This window comes from Ictidomys tridecemlineatus, unplaced genomic scaffold (genome assembly GCF_052094955.1).
Source record: "Ictidomys tridecemlineatus isolate mIctTri1 unplaced genomic scaffold, mIctTri1.hap1 Scaffold_3593, whole genome shotgun sequence".
Lineage (NCBI taxonomy): Eukaryota > Metazoa > Chordata > Mammalia > Rodentia > Sciuridae > Ictidomys > Ictidomys tridecemlineatus.
The window spans coordinates 73,223-88,499 of NW_027522437.1; the positions used below are offsets into that span (position 1 = coordinate 73,223).

The 15,277-nt window shown below is 62.2% G+C and overlaps 1 protein-coding gene across 1 annotated transcript in view; it reads left to right on the plus strand.

Moving 5' to 3' along the window:
• Positions 1-15,277, plus strand: part of Cdh22 (cadherin 22) — a 112,637-nt gene that overhangs the window by 72,552 nt on the left and 24,808 nt on the right. Inside the window, exons 5-7 of the mRNA XM_078036419.1 lie at positions 5,229-5,396; positions 8,073-8,266; positions 10,314-10,567. Coding sequence (XP_077892545.1) covers positions 5,229-5,396; positions 8,073-8,266; positions 10,314-10,567 — 616 coding nt within the window. The remainder of the gene's footprint in view (positions 1-5,228; positions 5,397-8,072; positions 8,267-10,313; positions 10,568-15,277) is intronic.

The window sequence follows — 15,277 nt, forward strand, 5'->3', positions numbered from 1 at the left end:
AGGGGTGCTTTCTGACACTGCCCAGGAAGACCCAGATTTCTCCTCCAGGTGCCCCCAGCCCCCTGCCAGAGCCGCCCTGCACCCTGCCCAGCTCCGTTTCCCCAGCCAGGAATATTCCGCCGCTGCGGTCTATATTTAGCAGCTGCTGCGAGGTACAGTCTGTCCTCGCTGTGCAGATAGCAGGGAGCAGAGCGGAACGGGCCGAGAGGAAGGTGTGAGGAGGGGGGTGGGGCGCCGCGGCCGAGCCCAGAGGAGGAATTAACTTGTGTGTTTTAAAGGCCAGGCCTGCCAGCAAGCCCCCCACAGGGGCGACAGGGATGGCATTTGCGGGCTAATGAGGCATCACACCGGCTCCAGGGCCCCTTTTGCAGTATTTGGAAGGGACAGCAGGGGCGGCGAGGACAACAGCTGGAACTGGGGGCGATGGGTGAAGAAGGCTGCGGGGAGCCCTGGCCGGGTTATAATTACCAGCCCCCGCCCACACCGCCCCAGCAGGAATAGAAAGATTCCCAGAGACTCCAAGATCTCTGCTGAAAATTCTGGAGACGTCCATTTTACCCGCAGAGAAAGGAAAGTACATTTGTTGAGCACCTGCTCAGTGCTGGACCCTGGAGTCAGGACGTTGAACCAGACCTGGCTTCTGTCCTCCCCGAGGTTTTGCTCTGACAGAGAAGCCCCAAACAGACAGGCAGGTTCCCCCAGGCTGTGAGGGAGCTGTGGAGGGGCAGCAGGAATCAGTGAGTCCAATTGTCATTTGAACACTCTGTGCGGGCCATACTGATAGGCTGATGAGCGGGGCCAGCACACACCTCTCCCAACTCATGAGGGTGCCCGAGTCAGAGCTTGAAGAAAGGATGAGCAAGACATCTCCTAAATGTGGATGCTCCTCTTGCCAGAAGCGTGGTGTCTTCTAAGCCCTATTGAGTGCCTGTCACATTTTACAGAATGGGAAACAGAAGCTCAGACAGTTCAAAAACTTGCCCAAGGCCAGGCACAGTGGCCCATGACTATAATCCCAGCAACTAGGGAGGCTGAGGCAGGAGGATCAGGAGTTCAAAACCAGCCTCAGCAATAGCGAGGCATTAAGCACCTCAGTGAGACCCTGTCTTGAGATAAAATACAAAATAGGGCTGAGGATGTGGCTCAGTAGTCAAATGACTCTGAGTTCAATCCCCAATACAAAAACAAAACAAAAAAACCCACTTGCCCAAGGTAAGAGTATAAATGATAGAAAGAAGACATGAACTCATGTCTGTCTGACTCCAGAGTCTCTGCTTTTTACCCTGCTCATATCTGATTCTGTGTATCTCTGGTACATAGTAGGCCCTCTGTGAGGGTCTGATGAATGAATGAGTGAATGAATTTGCCAAGACAGAAAGTTTGAAGACCAACTTCATGGACCGATTTGAGGTTTTCGTCCCCCAGACCCCTCTGTAGTGGGTTTGTCCCAGAGAGAGGAGTGGGATAGGTAAAGTGGCCATAACCCATCCCTGTGTGCGGCTTCAGTAAAGGAATCTCTCAGGATCTGTGGGAGGCTGGCTTCAGGACCCCTGCAGACACCAAAACCTATGGATGCTCCAGTTTCTTCTACCAAATGGCATAGTACACACATCCTTCATAGACTGTAAATCATCTCCAGGTTACCTATAATACCTAATGTAAAGTAAATGCTGTGTAAATAGTTGTTAAACTCTATTGTTTGAGGAATAGATGGGGGGAAATCTGTGTGTGTTCCACAAAGACTCAATTTTTTCCCGAATGTTTTCATTCTGCAGTTGGTTGAATCTGAGGATGTGGAACCCACAGATACATAACCTCCATGGGACTTGCCGCTCCCACCAAGAGGTGGAGTCTGTTTCCCCACCCCTTGATTTGCAGGCCTGTGGTTTGCTTTGGCCAATGGGATGTGGCAGAGGGATATTATGCAAATCCCAAGGTTGGGCCTTAAGGGCCCTGGCAGCTTTAGGTTTTGCATCCCTGGAACTTAATCCCCGGCCAGTGGGGGATGAGAGACCACTGTGTCTCAGCCACAGCAGAACCACAGCCCCGGTGTGGCTCAGGTCGTCCTGGACCTTCCAGCCCAGGTGAGCCTTCCGTTAAGTGCAGCTGAAAACCCGCAGAAACAGCCCGCCAACCAGCTCTTCTACCAGTTGGCTGTGGCAGCTGCCCCCAGTGCAGGGCCCAAGGCCACCTTTTGTCTGTCACCATTCTGTGGGCTGCCGTGGCTGTTCTTTTGTGGGGGGTCACTCAGGTGGCAACAGTTGGCTGCCAAGTCACTGGGGGTTGACGCAGCTGGGGGACCGCTGGTGTGTGGCCTTTCATCCTGGGCTTCTTCCTGGCACAGTGGTCTCAGGAATCCGGAAGGGCGGTCCGGTACACAGGGCTTGTCTGGCTCCGGCTTTGTCGCACTTGCTGAGGTCCCATAGGCCAAGTAAGTCACATGGCCAAGGCCAGATTCAGCGTGGGAGAGAGTGACACAGGGTTTTGGATACCAAGAAATGTGGTTCTTTGAGAGTGGTCACCATAGCAACCTACCGCCACAGCAGCGTGTGACCTGGGAACAGGGTCCAGGGGCAGCATGGTCCCTGGATGCCCGCCTCCTGGATGCCCAGAGATGGCACCCAAAACACACGCTCCTCAGACTTCATGGCCAGGTTCCAAGTGAGAAGCGTCGAGTGTCCCCCAGTCCCCTGGAGCTGGAAGGGGCAGGGACAGCAGGAGGCTACCACCTGGAGCCTCTGTGCTCACTCAGAGCCAGGCCCCTGCTGCAAAGCCCACTAACAGCCCTTGGTGCCCAAGCCTGTAAGTGCACACGGGCCCCAGGGCTCTGCGCTCAGCGCCATCCTCCTGTAACCGACCTCCTCAGGGCTGGTGCCAAGGGTGTCCACTCCAGTCGGCCCCCTCCCCTTCCCCTGGCACCCCCTACTCTCTGGCCTGTTGGCTGCTGGCAGTCCGTCTGTCCATCTGCCTCTCTCGCCCCCTCCCACCACCTTCACACTCTCCGAGGTTCTTCCTCTCCATTTCTCTAGCTCCCTGTCCCTCTGTGGGTCTCTCTGTCTCCTCCTGTGTTTCTCCCATTCCTTCCTTCCCTTCCCGGCTTTCTACCTCTGAGGTCTCCATCCTCCCGCCCCCCAGCCGGCCTTTCTCCTGTCCCTCTCCCTCTCCTGTCTCTACCCTGTGGCACGGCTTCCTGTTTCTTGCTAGATTCCCCCCCCATCTGTCTGTCTCTCTCCCCCCTTCTTCCTCTCCTCCCCTTCATGTTCTTCCCTTTCTTCCCACCCTCTGGGCAGAGGGCAGGACAGACTCCATCTCCCCGGGCAGCCCCTGCTGTCCAGCTGTGAAGACGCACTGAAGGGAGCCGCTGAGGCCCAGAGGGCACCCCTTCCTCTCCGGGCATCTCACGGCAGCACCAGAGCCTCCTGGGGGCTTGCTGCATGATTGAAGGGGGCTGCCCTGATTAGCACGGAGCAAAACAGGGAGGACCGTCCAGGAGCTGAGACAGGACCCCACAGGTGGTGTCCCCCTGTCAGAGGCCCCTGGCACCTGGGGGTGAGTGGGACAGGATGTGAGGGAGGCTGGGCAGGGGCCTCCCTCTCCACAGAGGTCTAGAAGGGCAGTTCCGACTGTGGACGCTGGCACCTCTATTTAAGTCCTTGCTGTGTGTTTTCTACAGTGTGTCCTTAGACAAGGTACTTGGCCTCTCTGTGCCTCCATCTCCTCACCCAAAAATGGGCATAGTCACGGCCCCTTCCCCATAGGGACACTGCGAGAATTCGAGGAGGCAACTCGCTCCAGGGCTGGGGACCATCTCCTTCAGAGCAAATGCACAGGCTGCTCCTCCTCGTCACCTGCTTCTCCTGGTGGCTGTGCACTGACTTGCCCCAGAGCCCGCTTGATGGAGTCTGGAGGCAGTTTTAACTGGGGCGGGAGAGTTGATCTACTGTGGGAGGCCAAGGGTGCTGCCAAATGTCCTACAGCGGACAGGACAGCGCACACACACGCACACACGCAGGATCCACGTGCCAACAGCGCCAAGTTGAGGTAGGGGCTGTGGGTGTCCTCGTTTCACAGATAAGGACGCCGAGGGCAGAGAGGTGAAGGGATTCGTGCAGAATCATGCGGCCAAAAAGTGGCAGAGCTGGGATTTATCCCAAGTCATCTGCTTCCAAGGCCCCCCAGTCCCCGCGAAGGCCAGCGGCATGTGGCACAGGAGGGGCCGGCAGGGAGCCCAGAGAGGAGCCACCGAGGCCACTGATGGGGTCTGTATGAGCCTGCCTGGACCCCATGCCCCCCCTCGCCCCCATCCCACACCAGCAGGACCACTCCAAGCCCCCCACCACGCACACGCACACGCACACGCATGCACACGCACACGCACATGCACACGCACACGCACATGCACACATGCACACACACGCACACGCACATGCACACATGCACACACGCACACGCACACACACGCGCACACACGCGCACATGCACGCACACGCACGCACACGCACACACACACGCACATGCACACACGCGCACACAGACCCACACGCACATGCACACACACACATGCACACACACACACATTCTGCAGCCTCCTGTACTGTGGCCTTTATTGGAGTCCGAGGCTGTTTGGGGACAGCAGGAGCAGAGCTTGGGTTTTATGGGGCGCATCACGGGGCTGCTGGTGCGTGACTCCACCTGCGCTCAGGCCCTGGATGCCACCTGTCACCACCTGGTGCTCGGCAGGTTGGAGGGGGTGTCAGCAGAGGCTCTGAACGCCTCACCGACTGCCCCTGCAGACCCCGGGCCCTTCTGCTGGCAGGGAGACAGGAGGCCCGGCCTCCCTGCAGATCCATCTTGCTGCCCCCTCTGCTCCCACCCCCGCCCATGAGCAGCTCGGAGGAGTTTGCTGGTGACTTGCTGGTGTCCAGATGGAGGACGCAGCGCCGGGAGGGGTGGGGGGCCGAGGCTGGGGGAGTTTGTGGAGGGGACTCGTGTGAATAGGGATGCGTGACGGCAGCGTGTGTGTGTGTGTGGGGGGGTGTGTGTGGTGGCCGCAGAGCTCACACCAGCACTGTGGCCGCATCGATGACTTCCATGTCACCCCGTCTCCTCCTGAACTGGAACTACGCCTCCGCTCGGCAGGTCTGAGTCCTACCTGGGCCTATGCAGGGGACGCCACATCAGCCAGCCGCTGGTGGCCGTCCCCTGGCCTCACCCTCACTCACCCACAGGCGTGATCCGGACGGCCGTGCCTGACCTGGACCGCGAGAGCCAGGAGCGCTACGAGGTGGTGATCCAGGCCACAGACATGGCCGGGCAGCTGGGCGGCCTCTCAGGCTCCACCACCGTCACCATCGTGGTCACCGACGTCAACGACAACCCGCCCCGGTTCCCACAGAGTGAGTGGCCCCTTCCCGGGGCAAGGCCACATCTGTGTCAGCCCGCCCAAGCCCCTGCTGGCCCGGGCTCCTCTTTAGCTTTGCGGCTAGCGAGAAGCGCCTGCCCCCTCCCTGTCCACCGAGGGCCGCTTACCCAGCCCCCTCTTCCTGCACAGGAAGAGGCTGAGCCCCCTGGCCCTGCTGTCCGGCCACCCCAGCTCCCCAGTGGCCTTCCCCACACCCGGGCCTGCTGGCCGCCTGCTGCTGAACAAACTGGCGAAGGGCGGGGTCCGGCTGGGTGAGGGGCTTGGGCAGACAAGGCGGCGGCCACTGCACCCAGGCCCACACTTGTGCCTGGAGGAACTGAGTCTGAGCCACAGGCGCTCCCTGCCTCTGGGACCCTGGACGGCAGGAGCCCGCGAGGCCGGCTTCTCTGGCCAGGCCCCGCCTGCCCATCAGCCCGGCCAGCCCCTCCGTCCCAGGCTCAGGCCGAGAGCCGGGCCGCAGGGAAGCCACCGCGGCTGGCAGAGACTAAGAGCTGCCGGGAGCCGCTGATTCCTATCGGGGAGTCATTACTCAGGGCCGCTGCTCCCACATTAGGCCGCCACGGGGACTGACCCCGCAAGATCAGGGAAGCCCATCCCTTGGCTGAGCGCACAGCATCGCCGCCCCCGGGTACCCAGACAGACAGGTGCAGGCGGGAGCCCGGCCCAGAAGCCAGCCCGCGCCCACCCCAGGCCCAGCCGCCAGCCCGTGGGGCTCCAAGCACCAAGCGGCCCTCTGCCCAGCTGGGCCCGGCCGTGTGAGCCGTGGGCAGAATGGGGAGGCTGAGCGGAGGAGGTGCCAGGGCGCGGGGACTGTTCACTCCTCCCTCCCTCCCTCCCCTCCTCGTTTCTCTGTCGTGAAGCACAGGACACGCAGAGGGTCCAGTCCCACAGTGAATTATAAGCAGACTTTCCAGGAGCCACCCTCCAGGACCCAGAGCCTCATGATGTCCCCACCCCTTCCTCCGCATTAACCGCCACTCACGTCTGTCACCATCTTTTCTACTCTCTCCATCTGCCTCACCAAACATCATAGTCTAATTTTACCCATTTTTAACCTAGTCCAGGTGGAATCCTGCAATCTACATCATTTCACGTCTTTCTTTTCTCTCTCAAAATTGTGTTTATGAACCCACACCGTTGCCTGTGGCTGTGTTCATTTTCCTCGATGTATAGTATTCCAGTATGTATCTCTTTAGCTGTTGAGGAATATTTGAGTCCTTCCCAGTTTGGAGCTGTTAGGAAGGATCCTGCTTTGGCCATCCTTGCAACGCCCCCGCTCCAGTGCCCATTTGTGCACATTTCTCCAGTGTGTATACAGAGGAGTGGAAAGGCTGGGTCATGGGATATACCTGGTCACTAAATAAGGCCAAATTGTTTTCCCATGAAAACTTGCACACGCTGCTTGTGCCCATCCTCACCAACCCTTGGGACTGTCAGACCCTCTAATTCCTGTTCATCTGGCGATGTGCTGGGCGCCCAGTGGCTCTCGTTCCCGTCCCCCTGGCTGCTCACAGGTTCCACGGAGGGGACAGCGCGGTGTCCGCAGGCGCTGAGGGTGTCTGCTGAATGGGGGACGCAGTCCCTGTCTCCAGAGCTGAGAGAATAGACAGAACAGGACAGGGAAATGCAGTAGCCCACGAGGGGACGGGGACAGGAGGGGGCCTGAGGGGTGGGCGCTTCCCGGGGCTCAGGTTCAGAGCAGGATTGGGACGGGGAGGGAGGGGGCGAAGGGAGGGCCGCCTGGGGCATCCAGACCTGAGCCCAGCCCCGCAGGGAGCAGGAGAGGGGCCAGGGCCAGCAGCCGGCCCAGGGCAGCGGGAGCCATGGGAGGGATTAAAGCCAGGGAAGAGCATGTCTGGCTTGTGCTGCAGAAAGAGCCCTCCAGGTGGCCGTGTGACCACAGGCGGGGCGGCCACCCAGTGCAGGGTGACCTGGATAAAGGCCCCGAGGCCCATTCCACCCACGGCCCCTGCCTCACCCGGGCTGGCCCCCCAAGTCAGGAACCTTCGCGCCTGACCTTGGCTCTGGGCGGAGAGCGAGGCGCTGCCCGCTCCCTGCCTCCCCGACCCGTCACCTCCCAGCTGCCAGGCACCGCACCCCGGGCCTGCTCCTGCCGTCCCTCGGTCTAGAACGTCCTTCCCCCGTGTCTGCCTGGCTCCCTCCTCACCTCCCTCTGACGGGAGTGTGCCCAAATGTCACCTTCCAGGAGGGACCCAGGGCCGCGGAGCTCAGCACCACGCTGCCACCCAGCCCTGGTCAGGGGACGTGCAGCTGCCCTGCCCCCGACCGCTCACGGGTCCCTCTGTTTTCCTCCCGAGTCTCTGTCACGCCGGACACACTGTATCCAAGGGGTCTCCTCTGTGGCCCGGCCCCGTGCCTAGGGCTGTGCCCTGTCTGGGACATGGCAGGGCTCCGTGCACCTACTGACCGAGGGGCCAGACCAACAGGAGGTCGGCCCGCAGCCCCGCCCTTCCACGTGTCCCCGAGGCCCCCTCGCACTGGCCACCGCAGTGCGCGCTGGTGGCACGTCCCCAGATCACTCAGCAGATAAGCCCAGGGGTCAGGCTGAGGACCGTCCTCTCCGCGCCGCCCCTCCCGGCCCCCGGCCTGGCTGAGCCGGGGCTGGCCGCTCACGGGCGTGTCCCCGCAGAGCTGTACCAGTTCAGCATCCAGGAGTCGGCCCCCGTGGGCACGGCCGTGGGCCGCGTGAAGGCCGAGGACTCGGACGTGGGCGAGAACACGGACATGACCTACCACCTCAAGGCGGAGAGCGGCAGCGGGGGCGGCGTCTTCAAGGTCACCACGGACAGCGACACTCAGGAGGCCATCATAGTCCTGCAGAAGGTGCGCCGCCTGGGGAGGGGGCAGGCCCCAGGGGCAGTGGGGTCTGAGAGGCTTCCCAGCTGTCACACATCGCAGCCTCCTCCCACTGCAGGGATTGAGTCTTTAGAGACACCCGGGAGCAGCCTGGGAAACACTGACGCTGTCACTTTACAAGAGCTGTTTTACAAATGAGAAAAAGGAGGCACAGAGAGGTCAAGTGATTTGGTGGAGGTTGCACAGCTACTTGTTGGAGCTCAGATTCCATCCACGTTTGAATCCGTGATTTTCAACATCAAGTGTGGGTTTCAGCTCTGCTCGTTCATGCTCCTAATGTCCTTTAACCTCATTTTCCTTCTAAAGGAGAGGTCACTATCCACATTTTTACAAGTGAGAAAAAGGCTCAGAGAGGTAAAGGGGCTTGCCCAAGATCTCACCTCACGGGACAGAGTTGTGCTGATGAAGGCCCGACAGTGCCCAGCTCCCTCCCCGCGTCTAACAGCCTTCCTTCCTTCCTCTCACTGGCCCCGAACCAAAAGCTAAAACTGCAAACGTGGGTCCCCGAGGAGAAGGAGACGGAGGTCAAATAAAGAAGCCAAAACTCCCTCTTCCAGGGCCTGGTCCTGGGCTCAGGAACGCAGGGCTGCACAGACGGTCAGGACTGTCCACTCACCCTCCCAGGGAGGCCTGCACGGACCCATGTCCTCACCAGCCCTTGCATACCTCCAGGGACAGGCGGCTCACTCTCTGCTCTGGCCAGCCCCCTTCCTCCCCTCAGCCAGGACCTCCTCCTTAGATCACTGGGCAGTAGCTCCGCCCCCTGTGTGCCACGCAGCCACCCGCCCCACAAGCCCAGAGTGACCCAGTCTTTGCCTGGCACGGACAGTGTGAGGACGCAGCCGGGTCCCCAGGGCTTCCGCGAGGATGACAGCCGCGTAGCGAGGGCTTCTGACGAGGCGCCGCCCCGCCGCGTCTCGGGTGCTAACTGGTCCAGTCCCGGCAGCAGCCCTGGGAGGCCGATCGCTGCCTATTTTATTGATGAGAAAGGGAGCCCCAAGTTCAGTAACCCGCTCAAGGTCATGTGCTGAGCGTGGACAGCCCAGTAGGGACACAGGCCGGGTGCTCGGGCTCAGCGTCCCCCTTGGAGCACGCTGTGGTTTTCCGTCCTCGTGCCTCTGGGCGAACTTGCTGTAAACTGAGCCCGTGTCACAGATGGAGGGTGGCCCAAGAGGCCCAGCTTCCCAGAGAGGCCCAGCCTCCCAGAGCTGCCGAATGGGGCCCAGCAGGGTGTGCTCACGTCCCCCCAGAGCTGCCCTACGGGCTCCGGAGCTCCTGCCTGCTCCCGCAGCACCTGGCGCCTGAGGCGTCTCTGTGAAGTCGCGATGGCCGCGGAGGCCAGGCCCTGCCTGAGTGATGAGCTGGCTCCAGAGTCCAGCGGTCACTCCCCGGCCAGGTCGGCCACCCCCTGCCCCTGCATCCTGACTTCCCAGGCAACAGGACGCGGGAAGGAGGTGGCGGCGTTTGTTGCTGGAGAAGGGCCGGTGGGGGCTCCTGGGGGTGGTGGGACCCCATCAGCAGGGCAGGGGCCATGTCTCGCTTACCCTGAGGCCCAGAGAGGCCAGGGGGAGGCCAGTCACAGTCACTGCAGCAGAGAAGGATGGGCACCAGGTTCCAGTGACTGCGGTGTTGGGAGAGGAGCCGGGTCCTGGAGCCACACCGCGGGTGGGATCCTGGCTCTCACTGCTCAGTGACCTGGGGCTGGTCCCTGGGCCTCTCTGGTCTCAGGTGCACAGTGAGATGGTGAAGCTGCGGGCCTGCTGGGGTCCTTGTGGGGCACAGTCACAGCGCTGGCACATGTGTTCAAAACATGGATGAGCTGTCCCAGCAAGCTGGCAGGACGTGGGTGACAGCCTGGCCCTGAGTGGCTCTTCCTAGGGACCATCCGGGGTCTGACAGTTAGTCCAGCCCAGACGCCCTGGACCCTCGAAGGCAGCAGTGACAGTGGCAGCCTGGCTTCCTCCGTGCCCTTCCCGGGAGCCCGTGTCCCCTGACGGCCCTCTGTCCCCCGCAGCGCCTGGACTTCGAGTCGCAGCCCGTGCACACCGTGGTCCTGGAGGCCCTCAACAAGTTCGTGGACCCGCGCTTCGCGGACCTGGGCACGTTCCGCGACCAAGCGATCGTGCGCGTGGCGGTGACGGACGTGGACGAGCCCCCCGAGTTCCGGCCGCCCTCGGGCCTCCTGGAGGTGCAGGAGGACGCGCAGGTGGGCTCCCTGGTCGGCGTGGTGACGGCGCGGGACCCCGACGCCGCCAACCGGCCCGTCCGGTGAGACCCCCGCCCGGGGCCGACGCCTGCTGCCTGCTATCCCGCCACCAAGGCGACACGGGGAGGGGGTGGCCCCAGAGCCGGGCAGAGAGGAAGGCGCCGGAGCGGGGGAGGGGCCCAGAGGTCAGGGGAGGACAGGGCTGTGGGGCCGAACCGGGACTCACTGTCAGAGCGCAGAGAAATGGCCGCAGGTCCCCTGCCCGGCAGTCCAGGCCAGGCCCGCGTGTCCTCTGGCACCGGCTCCACCAGACACCTCACCCCCCAGCGCTCAGGGCTGAGCTCCTGTCCCTCACCCAACAGAACACAACCCCGCTCCAGAGTGCACCTCCATCCCTCCAGTGGTTCAGGTCCTCAACCCCTCCCCCCCTCCCCCCCTCTCTCACACACCCCCCTCCCTCCAAGCCCTCAGCGCCCCTTCTCTTTGGGGGGGGGGTAGGCACGGCTCACCACGCGGGCAGCCAGCCAACCCAGCCACCCAACCCCCTGGCTGGCTCTACTGCAGTGGCCTGCTGCCCGGTCCTCCGTGCTGCCCCAGTCCTCCCTGCCGCCCCAGTCCTCCCTGCCACCGTCCCCCCCTCTCTAACCCAGAGCGGGTGCAGGAGCCAGCCAGACCCTGCTGTGCCCACAGCAGAGCTTCCCAGCCTCCAAGCACCTGTGGGCCCAGGATGAAGCCAGGCCCTCGAGGTGGCCCTGGGCCCCCGGGACCCCGCCCCCCTTGGCTCTCAGTGTCCCCTCCCATAAGATCCCTTCCCTCCCGTGCCCACTCCAGTCACACCAGTCCGCTCTCCCACCACAAGCCACCGAGCTTGCGTCCACCTCGGGTCTGTGCCACTGCTGGTCCCCAAGCCTGGAATGTTCTCGCCTGGTGTCCCCAGGGCTTGTCCACTCACTGCCTTTGTTCAGAAGTCACCCCGTCAGCGAGGCCTCCTGCCTCCTCTCCCCAAAACGCCAGCCCGCCAGCTTCCCGCCGACACTCCCCGGGCTGTGCATCTGGTTTCCAGCTAAGGAGCATCTTTTCTTCTTTTTTAAATCTTTTTGGATGTTGTGTTTGTCTCTCACTAAGAGGTGAGCCCCATGAGGGTAGGACGCAGCCAGTGTGTCCCCACTGTGTCCTCGGGGTCCACCCTCGTCCAGATGCTCCCTGAATCTATGGCAAATGAATGCAGTGTAAACAGAGAGCAAGACTGAGATGAAACAGGCTGCAGGGATGTGGGGGAGCAGCCGAGAGAGAGAGAGAGAGAGAGAGAGAGAGAGAGAGAGAGAGAGAGAGGAGGAAAGGAGGAGAGAGGAGAGAGGAGGAGAGGAGAGAGGAGAGAGGAGAGGAGGGGAGGAGGGAGGAGAGGAGGAGAGGAGAGGAGAGGAGAGGAGAGGAGGAGAGAGGAGGAGAGGAGGAGAGAGGAGGAGAGAGGAGAGGAGGAGGAGAGAGGAGAGGAGGAGAGGAGAGAGGAGGAGAGAGGAGAGGAAGAGAGGGGAGGAGGAGAGGGGGAGAGAGGAGAGGAGGAGAGAGGAGAGGAGGGGAGGAAGAGAGAGGAGAGGAGGAGAGGAGGAGAGGGGAGAGGGGGAAAGAGGAGAGGAGGAGAGAGAAGAGGGGAGAGGAGGAGAGGAGGAGAGAGGAGAGAGGAGGAGAGGAGGAGAGAGAAGAAGAGGGGAGAGGAGAGAGGAGGAGAGGAGGAGAGGAGGAGAGAGGAGAGGAGGAGAGAGGAGAGAGGAGAGAGGAGGAGAGAGGAGAGGAGGAGAGAGGAGAGAGGAGGAGAGGAGGAGAGGAGGAGGAGAGAGGAGAGAGGAGGAGAGGAGGAGAGGAGGAGAGAGGAGGAGAGGAGGAGAGAGAAGAAGAGGGGAGAGGAGGAGAGAGGAGGAGAGGAGGAGAGAGGAGAGAGGAGGAGAGGAGGAGAGGAGGAGAGGAGGAGAGAGAAGAAGAGGGGAGAGGAGGAGAGAGGAGAGAGGAGGAGAGGAGGAGAGAGGAGGAGGAGAGAAGAGAGAGGAGGGGAGGAAGAGAGAGGAGAGGAGGAGAGAGGAGAGGAGGAAAGAGGAGAGGAGGAGGGGAGGAGTGGAGGAGGACAGTGGGAGAGGGGGAGAGGAGGAGAGAGAAGGGGAGGACAGAGGAGAGGAAGAGAGGGGAGGAGGAGAGGAGGAGAGAGGGAGGAGAGGAGAGGAGAGCCCTGGAGAGAGGTGAGAGAAGCCAGCGAAGGCGGAGGGACCCGACAGGAGCCTTGGAGGGAAGCCAGGGAGGGATGGAGCCAGAGAAGCTCCCCCAGGGGAGACAGGCAGAGCAGGGGGGACCAGGGGTCCCTGGCAGGGGGCTGGCGGAGTCGGGGAACCCCAGGTTGGAAGAAGGTCAGAGAAAGGAGGAGAATAGAAAGGCTGTGGCGGAAGCTGGCTCAGAGGGGGGGTCAGGGTCACAGCCGTTGGTAAATGGGGGGGGAGACTGAGGGGCCCCCTGCTGCCTCCGGAAGCCCCTGCACATATAGCACCTGAGCTGGCTCCAGCCCCGCCCATGTCGGGAGCTGGGAAGGAGGGGAAAGTTAATTTGAGGGTCTCTGCATTGCACAGCTCCAGAGAAGAGCAGCCCCATCCTCATCTAGCTGACAGTCCTTTTGGAATTGTACAGTGATCAGCCTGTGCAACCTTGCATAGCAGCCCTGGGTGACAAGACACAAAGATGCTGCAGTGTTTAACTGCCCATAGGCTCTCAGGGTCCAGGAGGGTTCCTGGTGGGGACAGGAATTAATCTGAGCAAGGCTCTGGGTCTGGTGAGGTGTCAACAGGAGGGGAAGGGCCTTCCGGGTAGAGGATGGCGTGTGCTGATGTGCAGAGGCAGAGGAGAGGGAGGACCCGAGGCACCCAGGCCGAGTCTAGTGGGGCCTCCTGGTGGGGCCTCCGCGGCAGACAGAGGAGCTCACCCTCCATCCAGAGGCCCGAAGGCCAAGGCTCACTGCCTCCCCGCCCCCAGGCTTCGCAGCCTTGAGTCACCCCTTAGCCTTCACCTGGCCTGGGCCTGCCCAGGGGAGGCTCCGCCCGCTGGTTGTCAGGAAACTGGGGAGGATGTCCCTCAGCGGTCACAGGGAGTCAGAACCGGTGCTGGCGCGGCCCGGCCGGGTCAGCGCCCCTCTGCCCGTCCCCCCTCGGCCTCCCCAGCCCGCAGGCCTCCCCCTGCCTGTCCTATCTGCAGGGACAGGGCCGCTCTGAACCCGCTTCTCACCTCCTTTCATCCCGCTTTGCCGGCCCTTCCCTGGGGCTCCTGAGAAGTGAGGCTCAGAGGAGCTGGAGACTCCACTTCAACACGCGGACACTGGCCAGCTCCCTCCCGCCCGCAGCCTGGGGCAGGGGCGTGGGGCTCTCCGACTGTGGGCACGAGCCTGGAACCAGAGGCCGGTCAGACACGTGCTGCCAGGCCTGGCCTTGTCCCCAGCTCCCGGGCCAGGTGTCCCAGCTCCCAGCTCCAGGGCCAAGGATAGGTAACGGGAATGTTCCGTGCAGCGGGGACAGGATCCCTGCCTCGCAGAGTCGGCCTCCTCCTGGACGAGTCGGCCAACAAGTGCCCCAGAGGAGCTCTGAGTCGGGGGCAGGGGGCAGGGCCACACTGGACATGAGAAAGGAAGGGAGATCAGAATGACAGAGTCCCCCCCCCATGCCAACCCACGCAGGGGCCTGTCCCCCAGGAACAGGAAGCTCATGGCCCTGGGGCAGGCAGGAAGCTCGCTGGTGTGTTCCTGGAAGTAAAGAAATGGAGACAGGCCCTGGGAGACTTTGCATGATTGGTGGGGTGCAGCGGGCACCTGGTTACCATAGAGACGCCTCGTCCTCCTCGTTGTTGCACTCGCCCCTCAGGAGGTCTTACATCCATTTTACAGTTGAAGAAACTGAGGGTCAGAGAGGGGCAGCGACTTGCCAGAAAGGGAGAAAGGACTGGGATTTAACCCAAGGCTGACTGCTTCCAGAACGCGGCTCCTGCCGTCCTACTCCCCGCCCCCCCGCGTCTGTTCTTTGTGGTTAGTGCGCTTCTTAAATGGGTGCTGTGCCCGCGCCCACGCACACACCACAGAGATGGGTTAGACGGGCCGAGGGAAGGCTGGGCGTCCGTCCGTGTGCACAGGTCCCGGTTCCAGGGGGGCCTGGCTGGGGCGGGGGCTTGAGGGGCTGACTGAGGAGAGGGACTCCAGCATCAGGCAGGAGGGAGCACAGGACCCAGGTTTGGACCAGGGAGAGGGTGCTCCGCCTGGGCCTAGGATGAGGGGCGGTGGCCCGTGGCCGCAGCAGGACGGAGCCGGGGTGGGGTTTGTTGTGGGCTCTGGAGGAGCAGGAGGTCAGCTAGCGAACTCACGGCAGGTGTGGGGGGAGGTGAGGACAGAGGGACACCCGGGGACAGGCTGTGAAGGACCCTGAATGTCAGGTGAAGACGTGAGACTTTATCCTACAGGCGTGGGAAGCCTTAGAAGGTTCTAGAGGGAGGGGAAGTGCTCAGATCTAGGGATCAGGCAGCTGTGCAGACAGACTGGCCGTCCAGGAGCCCAGCCCCGTTCCCACCAGTCCCCGGGACTCAGCCAGGCGTGGTGGTGGTGGCACACACCTGGAATCCCCGCGGCTTGGGAGGTCGAGGTGGGAGGATCGCCAGTGCAAGACCAGCGCCCAGTCAGTCACTTAGTGAGACCTGTCTCAGAGACAAAGAGGGCTGGGCACGGGGCTCAGCCAGGGTGCCCCTGCTCAATCCCA